General features: G+C 41.8%; 1 protein-coding gene across 4 annotated transcripts in view; it reads right to left on the bottom strand.

Annotated features, from left to right (window-relative positions):
- LOC122560601 (otoancorin-like) overlaps nucleotides 1–13,901 on the bottom strand; it is a 64,269-nt gene that overhangs the window by 30,251 nt on the left and 20,117 nt on the right. For 3 of the 4 annotated variants that reach the window (XM_043711396.2, XM_087997898.1, XM_087997897.1), the window contains exons 13-17: nucleotides 12,803–13,018; nucleotides 10,457–10,624; nucleotides 9,095–9,235; nucleotides 5,081–5,136; nucleotides 4,402–4,519 (exon numbers count right to left, since the gene is read on the bottom strand). In XM_043711396.2, coding sequence (XP_043567331.2) covers nucleotides 4,402–4,519; nucleotides 5,081–5,136; nucleotides 9,095–9,235; nucleotides 10,457–10,624; nucleotides 12,803–13,018 — 699 coding nt within the window. The remainder of the gene's footprint in view (nucleotides 1–4,401; nucleotides 4,520–5,080; nucleotides 5,137–9,094; nucleotides 9,236–10,456; nucleotides 10,625–12,802; nucleotides 13,019–13,901) is intronic. The other variant, XM_087997896.1, reaches the window with a different exon arrangement.

Here is a 13,901-nt window from a genome sequence, read left to right as displayed (position 1 = left end):
CTTGTCCATGCCGACCAAGTTTCCAAACTAAACTAGTCCCACTTGCCTGGGTTTGGCCATATCCCTCTAAACACTTATTCATATACCTATCCAAAAGTCTTTGAGATGTTGTAACTGTACCTGCATCTACCACTTCATCTGGCAGTTTATTCCACATATGAACCATTCTCTGTGTGAAAAAGTTGCCCCAGTGTCCATTTTAAATCAATCTCCTCCTACCTTAAAAAAAAATGCCCACTAATTTCAAATTTCAACCCTCAACCCTCAGGAGAAGATCTTCGCTCACCTTATAGAATCATGAGGCCCACAGATAAGGTCACCTCTCAACCTCCTCCACTCCAGTTAAAAAACGTCTCAGCCTATCCAGCCTCTTGTTATAACTAAAACCCTTTATTCCCAGCAACATTTTGGTAAATCTTTTGTGAATCCTCTCCAATTTAATAATAACCTTCCCATAGCAGGGCGACCAGGACTGTACACAGCACTCCAAAGGTGGCCTCACCAACGTCTTGTACAACCTCAACATGATATCCCAACTCCTATATTCAAAGGACTGATCAATGAAGACAAGGGTCTTAACCAGCCTGTCTACCTGTGATGCAACTTTCAAGGAAATAAGTACCTGAGCCTGAGTCTCTCTGTTTGACAACACACCCCAGGACCCTAACTGTGTAAGGCCTGCCCTTATTCCCTTTACCAAAATGCAACAACTTGTATTTATGCAAATTAAACTCCATCTGCCACTCCTCAGTTCACTGGCCCGATTGAACTAGATCCCTTTGTAATCTTAGATAACCCATACCACCAATTTTGGTGTCATCCGCAAACTTACTAACCATGCCTCCTAAATTCTCATTTAAATCATTTATGTAAACGACAAACAAAAGTGAACCCAGCACCAGTCCATGTGGAACATCACTGGGCACAGGCCTTCAGTCCGGAAAACAACCCTCTACCACCAACCTGTCTCCTATCGTCAAGCCAATTGTGTATCCAATTGGCAAGCTCACCCTGAATCCCATGTGATCTAACTTTACTAATCTGTCTACCATGTAGAAGCTTGTCAAAGGCTTTACTAAAGTTCATGTGGACAACATCTCCTACTCTGCCCTCATCAATCTTTTTTGCTACTTCTTCAAAAGACTCAATCATAGGCTAACTATGCCTAATCAATCCTTCCCTCTCCAAATACATGTAAATCCTACCTGTCAGAAACCGCTCCAACAACTTACCCAACAGTGATGTCAGATTCACCAGTCTATAGTTTCCAGGCTTCTCCTTATGGCCTTATTTAAATCAGGGCACAGCATTAGCCACCGTCCAGTCCTTTGACACCTAATCCATGGCTATAAATGGTACAAATGTCTCTGCTAAGGGCCTTGCAATTTCTTCTCTAACTTACCACAATATCCTGGGATACACTTGAGATTTATACACCTTTATGTTTTTTTAAAGACCTCCATCACCTCCTCTTCTGTATTGTGGACTGTTTCCAAGACATCAATATTTATTTCCACGAGTCCCCTAGCTTCCATTTCTTTCTTCACAGTAAAAACTGACATAAAATCTTCATTTAGTATCTATCCCATCTCCTGAGGTTCAACACAAAGTTAACCTCATTGATCTTTAAGGGGTCCTATTCTCTTCCTAGTTGCTCTTTTACTCTTAAAGTACTTCTAGAATCTCTATGAATTACCCTTAAGCTTATCTGCCAAGACTATCTCCTATCCCATTTTAGCCCCCCTGATTTCCCTCTTAAGACTGCCACAACACTCCTTATTGTCTTCAAGAGATTCACTTGGTTCCAGTTGTCGATACCTAATGCATGTCTCCTTTTTATTTTTGACCAGAGCCTCAATATCTTCATTCATTCATTATTCCTTAATCTTACCAGCCTTACCCTTCACTCTAACAGAAACATAATTCCTCTGAATTCTCATTATTTTAATTCTGAAAGCCTCCCACTTTCCAGTCATGCTAGTATACCTGTGAACAATTTACTCCAATCAACATTTGAAAGTTCCTGTCTCATACCATCTCATACCTTACTCCAATTAAGAACTTTAACTGTCATGCAAGGCCTTTCCTTTTCCATAACCATTTTAAAACTAATAGAATTATGAAATGAATTGAATTAGCTTTATTGTCACGTACTTAAATGAATATAGTGAAAAGTTCATATGTTACCACCTACAGTGCCAATTTAGGTCCAAAGGTACCTAGGTATAGCTTCTTTAGTTACATGATCTTAGAAATAAAGAAATAAAAAGTCCAGCATTGCAAAAATACAAGTTCAGAATAGTGGTCTTCCAACCAAGCCCCACATTGCTACCAAGTTTCCAGACAGCACCAGGCTATGATCACTGGTCCCAAACTACTTTCCCACTAACACTTCGTAACTTGTGCTGCCTTATTTCCTAAGAGAAGATCAAGTTTTGCGACTTCTCTACTCGTATATCTACATATTGATGAAGAAAATTTAGATTAAGAAAACTTCTAAATCACTTACACAACACATCCAAGTAGAATATTCACTTGTCTTTAATTCCACTTTGGGCAAAGGTAGAAGACAGTGGGGTGACATGGGAATCCCATCCCAACATTAGAAACTATCTCATAAGGATTTCACCATCGGAGGTTCATTGACTACTGTACCTTAGGTCTTCCAGCTTCACTATAACATTTAACAGTAAAGTGTCACCTGATAGTTTTTAAGAATAGAATATTCTAAAAACATATACTTGAAATGATATAGCCTTTTACAACCAAGGGGTGCCCCAATTTACAGTCAATGATGAATTTTTGAAGTGTAGCCACAATTGTAATGGAGGAAACATAATTTTCATACAACCAGGTCACACAATCAAGAAAGTAATAATAACCAGATAGATTTTTTATTGGTGTTGAATGGGGGATAAGTATTGGTCAGGAAAGTAGGGATAACCCCACACCCTTTGTCAAAATGGTGCCAAGGGAATTGGATGTATACTTGAAAAGGGGAACATTAGCAGCAACTAATGGGATAAACATGAGGGGCTGAATGGCCTCCTGTTTTCAATTCTATAACTTCAGAGCAAGCAATATTGTAATATGTATCTAAACCATGTGCTGATTACTTAGTTCATCAGATTTGAGCCAATTAGTCTCTTTCATCACTGGTCTTAGCAAAGACAATCTAAAACCAGCTGAACAGCCCAGTCCTGCGTTGTACCATTCAATGTTGCAGTAATGGATCTCTTTAAGTTCATCCAGTGGCACTGTAAGCAAATGCATTGGGTTGCATAACACAGGTCATGTCAACCTCCAACATTAATGCCCCTTCAGTGTGCAAGAACATTCCCATCAGGACACTTAAGACTGAGATGAAGAGGAAATTCTTCTGTCAGAGGACTGAGGGTCTTTGGAACTCATCATTTCAGACAGCTGTGGGGGCAGAATCCTTGTGTATGTTTCAGGCTGAAATAGAGAGATTCTTGATCAGTAGGGAAATCAAGGGTTATGGGGAAAATTAGGAAAATGGACACAAGGAATGCCGGATCAGCCATGATCAAACTGAATGGCTCAAGGGGCCAAACTATCTGCTCCTTTTTCTAAAGGTCTTAGGTCAGTTCACAAGCAATAGAATAATGATGAAGTAGACACCATTCTGCAAGAAAAATACAACAGCACAGCAACATCGTATAAAATGTAAAATATTAACAGGCTGATCTATTTTTCTTTGTGTGGTATGAGTTAAGAAACAAATTTGGTCACAACATCAGGATATGAAGTTAGTTTGTTGAGCAGATTCATGGTGTTATAATCAAAGCACTTTCAAGTGAAACATTGAAGCTATTAGCAAGAATGTTTGCATTAAATGGATCGCCAGGTGGACAGATTCAAAACGCAGTGTTGGAGGTGCATTACAGAGGAGGTGTTGCACTGACAAGAGGGTCAGCAGCCAGGGAGCACTGCACTTTAGGAGAGTCAGTATTGAGGACTTACAATATTATTTGAGATATCATCTTTCAGTTAAGGTGTTAAACTGAGGTCCCTGTTAAGCTCTGTAGGGTGGGCACAAATTGTTTCTACAGTACTTCAATACTTCACAAGAGCAGGCAAGCTTTTTTTCCCTGATATCTTAGTCAACATTTATCCCTCAATTATTTTGAGATCTTCCTGTGTACAAAGCAGCTGTCATATTTCCTACATCTCAACATTGGCTATGTTTCAACAAGTGCCTCATTGAGTGGAAACATCTTTGGGTCATCCTGAGGTTGTAAAAGGTGCTATTTTTCTTTTTTATATCTAGAAACGCTCTTACGCACAATCCTTTCTTTTCTATCACCATCTTCTTCTCACCTATTAACCACAGTGAAAGATGCTATATAAATGCAAGTTCAGATGTATCACGTTGGTTACCTGATGAGATGACAGAAGGTCTAGATTACTTTTCAAGACTTCAGCAACTGGGAGAAATGTTGTGTTGTCCAAGGATTGGATTTGTTCACAGGTTAAACCTTTCGCTAACTCTCCAACACTGAGAAAACAGGAAATAGCATAATTAGGTGAAACAGGAGCTGGAAGCAACATTTGTATCACAGCCTCGACACTGCACAGCCACATGAATGAACAAACAGTGTTTGTATAATTGTAATAGAGACCAGCAATCCGCACTGTACACAGCAAGAACCGGTAAATAGCAAATAAAACGAGTAACCAGGGAGGGCAGCACTGTGGGAGTGCTGCTCTGTTAGATGTGCCATCGTTTTAATATGGCATTTGAAACTAGCTGGACATTCAGGACACAGTAACAATTATCTCAAAAAAATGGGGAGTTCTCCGCAGTGGAGAAAAGCTGGATTTTGATCTTAGCATTTAACATGCACAAGTTAAAACAAACCCCACATACAGCTCAAGCGGGAGAGAGGGAGGGGAAGAGGGAAGCACCCACATAGGAGAAAGCAATTTGTTACAATACTGATACATACTAATCCAGAACTATTTAATTTTGTTCCTTATCTGCGTAGAGTTCTCTAGCTAGGCCTGGGGTTCCCAGCGATAATTGGCAATATAGTTTTTTTTGTAAATGCTTAATTACCTGATTATTTCACTGCCAGGCTTCCCATCAGACACTACATTGTAAAGATACAAAGCCTGCAAACAATAAGAAGGATCAGTGAGCAAACTGCTGATAACTGGTTGGGGGGGGGGTGGAACTTGGAAACAACATACTCCTCCCAAGCTCAGCAGCAAAATTTGTCAACCCACTAGATTGCCCAGGGTCCTCCTCCTGTCTAGCAGTTGGGTTGTCATCAACTCTGATTGGACATATGCCTGGCAGTTTCACCATCACCACCCCAATCCCATCTATGTTCATGCCCACCACTGGTCATCAGATGGGTTTTCACAGTGTCTCACTTTCCAATTGGAAGCAGGCAGACTCTTCCTGACCTGATCAAATGAGCAATCATTTCCCATCCACCCAATCTCAGATGCTTCCATAACCAGCAAAAAAGTCATCATAGTGAGGGGAAACGGAGACCTTTTTTTAAAAACTTAGCTTTCTGGCTGTTCTGGGGCTATACTCAGTACAGTGTCCCAAGAGATTCATTCCTGGTGACTCCAGGCCAACCCAACAAAGTCAGTAGCTCTTTCAGAAACAAGGTAACATAACAGAAACTGCAGTAAATCAGGAAGGGAGGGAGGGAAGAACTGAGAAAAACCACAAACACCAAGCAAGTGGTATTGACTAAATTGTTGGAGTTTTGTTTTCATTCACTCACAGGATGTGGGTGCCTCTTTATTACCAATCTGTACTTGCTCAGAAGACAGTTAAGAATCAATCGCATTACTGGAGTGGCATGTAGGCCAAACGAGGTAAGTGTGACAGATTTCCTCCGTTAAAGGATATGAGTGAACCAGATAGCTTTATCCAAAAATTGATAATGGCTTCATGATCATCATTAGACTCTTAATTCCAGATTCTTTACTGAATTCAATTCTACCATCTACAATGATGGGATTTGAACCCAGGTCCTCAGAACATTAGGTGAGCTTCTGGATTAATAGTTTAGCAATAACAACACTAGGCCATTGCCTCCCCAGCTCAGGCTGACAATTATCAGGCCCTGAAGCACTTCATCCTAGAGTCTTAAAAGAAGTGGCTCATGTGATAATTAATGTGTTGGTTTTTTATTTTCCAGCACTCCCTGGATATGTGAACGGTTCCATTAGATTGGAAGAGAGTGAATGTAATTCATTTATTCAAAAAGGGAGGGAGACAGAAAGCAGGAAACCGTAGGCCAGTTAGCTCAAGATCCAATATAAGGCAAATGTTAGGACTATTATTAAAGTTACAGCAAGACCTTGGATCAGTTCAAAATAATTAAGCACAGTCAATTACTTTTTGTGACAGATCTGTTGAAATTCTCTGAGGAGATAACGTGCTGTGGATAAAGGCATTTGACAAGGTGCCACATCAAAGATTATTGCAGGCAATAAAAGCTCATTGTGCAGGGAGTAGCATGGAGAAGATTGGTTAGTGAATAGGAAGCAGAGAATGGGCATAATGGAGTTTTTTTTCCCTAGTTGTTAAGATGTTATGAGTGTTGTGCTACAGGGTTTAGTGTTGGGACCTCAACAGGTTTACAATTTATATAAGTTACTTAGATGACTGAATTGGAAGGGATATACTATACTGGTGGGCAGATTTGCTAGAGCTGCTCAGGAGGATTTAAACCAGTAAGGTGGGGTTGGGGACCTGGGAGATAGTGAGGAAAGAGATCAAATTGAGACTGGTACAGTTGAGAACAAAGGTGAGTTAAACAGTCAGAGCAGGTAGGAGCAAAGTAGAGAATGAGTTAAGACCGATCAATTAAACTGCATTTATTTCAATGCAAGAGGCCTAATGGCTAAAGCAGATGAACTCAGGACATGGTTAGGAACATGGGACTGGGATATCAAAGTACTTACAAAGATGTGGATCGGGGATGGACAGGACTGACACATTAATGTTCCAGGGTCCAGATGCTGTAGGAAGGATAGAAAGGGGGGGGGGCAAGAGAGGAGGGGGAGTGATGTTTTTAATTAGGGACACCATTTATGGCTTTATTTGGGGAGGATATTCCTGGAAATATGTCCAGGGAAGTTATTTTGATGGAACTGTGAAATAAGAAAAGGATGATCACCTTACTGGGATTGTATTATAGACCCCCTAATAGTCAGAGGGAAATTGAGAAACAAATTTGTAAGGAGATCTCAATTATCTGTAAGAATACTAGGGTGGTTATGGTAGGGGATTTCAACTTTTGAGACATAGACTGGGACTGTCATAGTGTTAAGGGCTTGGATGGAAAGGAATTTGTTAAATGTGTACAAGAAAATTTTCTGATTCAGTATGTGGATGTACCTATGAGAGAAGGTTAAAAAATTGATCTATTGTTGGGAAATAAGGCAGGGCAAGTGATTGAGGTGTCAGAGAGGGAGCACTTTGGGGCCAGTGACCATAATTCTGTTCATTTTAAAATGGTGATGGAAAAGAATAGACAGGAGCTAAAAGTTAAAGTTCTAAATTAGAGGACGGCAAAATTTTAATGGCATTAGGCAAGAGCTATTGGAAGCAGATGTTTGCAGGTAAAGGGACAGGTAGAAAATGGGAAGCCTTCAAAAATGAGATTTAGACAGTCCAGAGACAGTATGTTCCTGTTAGGGTGAAAGGAAAGGCTGGTAGGTGAAGGGAATGCTAGATGACTAGAGAAATTGGAGTTTTGGTCAAGAATACAAAGGAAGCATTTATTGGTTATAGACAGCAGAGATTGAGTGAATCTCTAGAAGTGTATAAAGGCAGTAGGATTATACTTAACAGAAAAATCAGGAAGGCAAAAAGGAGACAAAGTATGGCTTTGGCAAATAGGGTTGAAGAGAGTCCACAGGGATTCTACACATACATTACAGACAAAAAGGTAACTCAGGAGAGAATAGGGTCCCATAAAGATCAGCAACACCACCTAAGTGTGAAACCGCAGGAAATAGGGGACCTACCTAATGAATATTTGAAAATGTGAAATTATTCATTTTTACAGGAAGAATAAAACAGAAGCACATTATCTAAAATGTTGCGAGATTACAGTTCTCAGTAACGCAGAGGGACCTGGGTATTTCCATGCATAAATTGCAAAAGGTTAGTATGCAGGTGCAGCAAGTAATTAGGAAAGCAAATAGAATGTTATCATTTGTCATGAGGATGATTGAATATAAAAGTAGGGAGGTTATGCCTCGGTTATATGGAGCACTAGTGAGACCGTATCTGAAGTACAATGCAAATTAGCGGTCACCTTATTTAAAGGAAGGATTTTATGCACTAGAGACAGTTCAGAGAAGATTAACCAGACTAATACCTGGAATGGAGGGGGTCATCTTCCAAAAAAAAGGGTGGACAAGCTCGGAATGGTATCCACTGGGACTAAGAGTAAGAGGTGACTTGATTGAAACATATAAGATCATGAGGGATATTTACAGGGGATGTTTCCTCTTTTAAGAGAATCTAGAAATACGGTCACTATTAGTTAAAAAAAAACTGTGTTGCCAGATTAAAATGGAGAAGTGGCATTTCTTTCACTCAGTGTCTTTGGAACTGTCTTCCCAAAAATATAGTGGAAGCAGAACCTCTGAATGTTTTTACAGTGTGAATCAATAGATTCTTGTTAAGCAAGGGGGTGAAAGGTTATTGGGGGTGAGGAGGCACATTGATGTGAGGTCACAATCAGATTGGTCTTGATCTTGTTAAATGGCGGAGCAGACCCAAGGGCTTGAATGGCTACACCTGTTCCTAATTCATATGCTTGACGTCATAAAACTTGTCTTTTAGACAATGCAGAAGGGTAGTCTCACACAGGGAAACCATCCGTAGCCAAACAGAACTGTGGAAGTCCAGAAAACACAACAAAGTAAAGCTGAAATAGGAACTGGGGTATTACAGGCCCAATCCCACTTGTGAATGCTGAAAGTTCTGGAAAAAAAAACTGTTCTTTATCATGTTCTCTTTATAAATTCATACCTCAGTTACACAATATTAAGATGCTGTTTAAGCCACAGGTTAATGTGGAAAACAAACCTGACTTCTCCTCAGCTCCTTGTGGTCAAGCCGAGTAATATTGTAGTCTTTTACTTTAAGCAGGCTGGAGAGAGACAACTCTTTTAAGAAGGACCCATTCAACAGGTCCAACACAGAAGAGATATCACTGGTTTCGACCATCTGTAAATCAGAATAAACGCTCAGGATCGAGACAAGAAAAACTGAAAACAAGCAAGAGTAGATTGGTTAGTGGGGTTTGATCACATGGGATCCAGGGGAAGCTAGTCAATTGGATATAAAATTGGCTTGAAGGTAGGAGACAGATTGTGGTGATTGAGGTTGTTTTTTGGACTGGACTCCTGTGACCAGAGGTGTGCCACAAGGATCGGTGTTGGATCCACTACTTTTCATCATTTATATAATGATTTGGATTTAAATGTAGGAAGTATGGTTAGTAAGTTTGCAAATGACACCAAAATAGTGGGGTAGAGGACAGGGAAGATTACCTCAGAGTACAACAGGACCTTGATCAGATGGGCCAATGGGCCAAGAAGTGGCAGATGCAGTTTCATTAAGAATATAGTGAAGTGACTCATTTTGCTAAGGCAAACTAGGGCAGGACTTATACAAGTTAATGGTAGCGCTCTATGGAGTGTTGCCAAACGAAAAGACCTAGGGGTGCAGGTACATAGTTCCTTGAAAGTGAGTTCGCAAGTCGATAAGGTGGTAAAGAAGGTATTAGACATGCTTGCCTTCATTGGTCTAACATTGAGTATAGGAATTGGGATGTCATGTTGCAGCTATACAGGACATTGGTGAGGCCATTTTTGGAATACTGTGCTCAATTCTGGTTGCACTTCTATAGGAAAGATGTTAAACTTAAAAGGATACAGAATAGATATACAAGGATGTTGCCAGAACTGGATTGTTTGAGCTTTAGGGAGACGCTGAATAGGCTGGGGCTTTTTTCCTGGAGCGTCAGAGGCTGAAGGATCATCTTATAGAGGTTTACAAAATCATGAGGGGCATGGATAGGGTAAATAGCCACGGTCTTTTTCCCAGGGTGAGGGAGTCCAAAACTAGAAGGTATAGGGTTATGGTGAGGGAAAAGATTTAAAAAGGACCTGAGGGATAGGTTTTTCGCGCAGAGTGTGGTGCGAGTATGGAATGAACTGCCAGAGGTGGTGGTGGAGGCTGGGACAGTTACAACATTTTAAAGGCAGCTGGATGGGTATATGAATAGGAAGGGTTTAGGGGGATATGGGCCAAATGCTGGCAAATGGGACTAGATCAGATTGGGATGTCTGGTTGGTATGGATGAGTTGGACTGAAGGGTCTGTTTCCATGTTATATAACTCTATGACCAGCAGGGCAACTGTGAGATTAAAGATTACAGATTACCTTAGTGACCACTGCCATGCGTTGGACTGCGGAAAGCTGTGCTGCATGTTCAGACAGTGGGCCTCTTACAGCCTGAGCCAGTCCCTCAGCGCTCATGTTGTACAACAAGCCTGCGCTGACTCCCAACATGAGCTCGCCCAACTGGCTAATGTTAAACACCGACAACTGCTGCAAAGTGGAGGGAATAAAACAAAGACATGCTGAAAAAGTGCCCTTCCCATTGACTACTAAATGTCACCATAAAGTAATACAACGTACATGGAGACCATTCAGTCCATCAAGCCTCTGCTAGTGCTTTTGAAATATCTATCCAATTGTCGCATTCCCCTGTTAATCCCTTATAACCTGACAGAATTTTTTTATTTCTTATAATTTCTCTTTTGAAAGTTGGTGCTGAATCAGGTTCCACATTCCAGAAATAACTCGCTGTGTAAGACAGTCGCCAATTGTTTGTAAGCGGTGGGCTGAATCTTCCCCAGGTACTAGATGATGTGGGCGTTAGTGAGAGAGCTGGCAAAATCACGTGTAAGTAACTTCGTAATCTCAAGACCAAAAAGTCCTGTTTACTAATGGCAAGACAAGAGCTACATTCACGAGCAATTTGCAAACATCAGCTTCGGCTGGTCACAGGGTCAGCATCACAAACATCCAAGGAGAGTGGGCTTGCTGGTGCAGCTCAAACAGGCAGGGGATTTGGAATAAGATAGCTAGAGAACTGCACAAAGATCAGTCCAGAACCAAAAAAGGACATGAAGGTTTAGGGCTGGGGGAGGTCCTTGATTACAAAGTTGATCGTGCTATTAACTGTGCCACATGTGGCTTGCATTGCCTTCAGCACTCATGTGAATCATAAATATCGAGGCCAAATAGAGAATAGCTGCAACCATAACTAGGCTGAGTGGTCTTTACCTATCTGAGGAGGGGGCTGTACTTGTCGGAGACATTCAGCCCTTCAAGGGGCGGCTGCATTAATCAGTGTAGGTTGAAGTCATCTGTAATTATAACTTCATGCATGTGAATTGTACATATTAACATGTTATTGGCCATTACAGACTGAAGATAGTCATCACTGTGAAGCAAAAGTAATCCCAGCTGACCACAAGGGCCACACAGGAGAAAGGTAATGCATAGGCTAGCTCATACGTGAGCAATGGAACCGATTTCTCTCCCAACTTGAGCTCTATGTATTTGCCAACCTGCTCTTCGCTATAATGGTGGCCTTTCTGGGATGATATGGGACTGGGAGGAGAATCATACAACACATCGAATCTCTCGCTATGTCTTTGTGACATGACTTGTGTTGATTTATCAGAAGATGATTGCTACGTCAAAGTTCCAAGTAGGGGGCGCTCCATGTTAGAGTCCTCCAATGTTCTGCTGGGTGCAGGAGAATGCTATGCTGTTATCTTTGTGAGAGGTGAATGTTGACTGCCCACATTACTGAGGATCAGATCTTTTTTCTGATATTCCCTACACTGGAAGCATGACCAATGGGTCCAGCCAGAGCAGAGGGTATTATCCCTGCTAGTGTGATGTAATGAAATGGAGGAGGAACTGCAAACCCAAGTCCAGCAATGACCTCCAGCTGATAGTGAACAGCCTCCACATGAAGACCTTCACAGCGGAAGATCCCCTCAGGATGTGCCAAGGGGAAGTGGGGGGGGTAGTCACGAGTTCTGGTCCCTCTGGGTCAGAGGGGTGCAACGTTGTCATGGCCTGAGGGTCTCCCATGACCTCTAAGCTGTGTGGCCATGCAGCCGTTGGCAGGTTCTCCACATGTGCCAATGCACTGGTTCCCATGGATGGACCTTGGAGGTCGACACAGTATAGAACATAATCACTCCGAATCCTGGCAGTGACATGATGACCTTATCCTTGAGAACTCTCATATTCCCAGTCATGTCACAGAACTAGGCCAGCTGCTGGTGCAGGACCTGAGACAGGACAGAGTGAGTGGCCATCCTATCTGGGTCGTCATGAAGGTGACAGCTGAGCAATTTTTTTTATGCAGTGCAAGGATACCCTGGGCTCCATGTGGGATCACTCAATCCTCACCTACAAATCTATCAAGGCTGTGACTGACGTCATTTGTGCCAGATCATACCCTCTCGTCTCCCAGTGGTCAGGTTAATGCTACAGCCTTGTGAAGAGAACCACTCTCAGGAAGTCTCCAAAATTGACACTTGGTCAATTTCTGGTAAAATTCAGCTCAGCGTCCTCCAGTTACTGCCCCATACATCGATGGAATCAAATTCCATCAGCCACTCTCTGTATTTTCTCAAAATGCAAAGGTTTCCTCTTTAAGATACAGGCCTGTACAAGTTCTCCAATTGGGCCACTATTCACCTTACTGTCACCAATAAATTTGTCGATGAGGATGATCATCTGGCTCTTTGTCCACCCGGTCACCGTCCTTAGGACAGAAATGGCGTTCCGCACAGCTTCTGCGGACAGTGATTCAAGCTGTGTGAAGGACAGCCCAGCAATTGCATCAGAGATGGAGTCCAACGATTCATTCAGGGTTTGATTTTTTAGGACTAATTCCAGGAGCTGGGATTTCAACTAAGAAAAAGGAAGAAATGTAAAGAGTTAAGTTTCTGCCATTGCAAAGTCCAATTTGGACTCATTAAAGGTGCTGCCAAAGTGGCAAAGCTTACTGGAGGGTTAATTACGAACGAAAAGGATGTTTCAACCGCTCACTGGCACATTGTAACTCAAAATCTGGCAATGTTTCGTCTGTATTTTCAAATTCCTTCAAGGCCTCAGCCCTTCCACTATCTGTAATCCCCAGAACCAACCCTGGAAGCCCCTTCACTCCTATAATCCTGGCCTTTTACTTGTATTCATGCCACCACAGGAGGCTTTAACTTTAAACTCGAATTCCCACCCCAAACCTTTCCTCCTCTCTCTCACTCCTTCATAAATTTGGACTAAGAGGAAGAGTAGGCCATTTGGCCCTTCAAGCCTGCTCCATCTTTCAGTAAGATACTGGCTGCTCTGATTTTAACCTCAACCCTACAATCCTGCATTTCCTCAATAACCTTTTATCCCCTTGATGATCAACAATCTATCCAACTCTGCCTTAAAATATTTAAATATTCTGTATCCATTACCTTTTGAGGAAGGGAATTCCAAATACAAATATGCTCCTTAAAACCTAACTCTGTGGTTGTTGTTTAAATCTGGACATGTGCAAGACAATATTGCCCCTTTATCCTCTGGAAATGTCGCCACTTGGTGTCCTCCTGCTTAATGAAATGAGCAATGCCCTGGTACATCTGTGTCAGTGTCAATGGGCTACTTGGCCAAGGTATTCATCACAAAGGATTCTAATTGTCACCAGCTGTATGCTCTCCAGCAGAGGCTGGCTGCAGTTATGGTAGCCTGGGACAGAACAATGGTTGCTCCTTCCCCACTCTCAGGATTGAGGAGGATTCTGAGGCCT

The sequence above is a fragment of the Chiloscyllium plagiosum genome, unplaced genomic scaffold (assembly GCF_037043375.1).
Source record: "Chiloscyllium plagiosum isolate Xiang-an unplaced genomic scaffold, Cpla_swu_hap1 HiC_scaffold_20, whole genome shotgun sequence".
Lineage (NCBI taxonomy): Eukaryota > Metazoa > Chordata > Chondrichthyes > Orectolobiformes > Hemiscylliidae > Chiloscyllium > Chiloscyllium plagiosum.
This window is presented reverse-complemented; position numbering and strand designations above follow the sequence as displayed.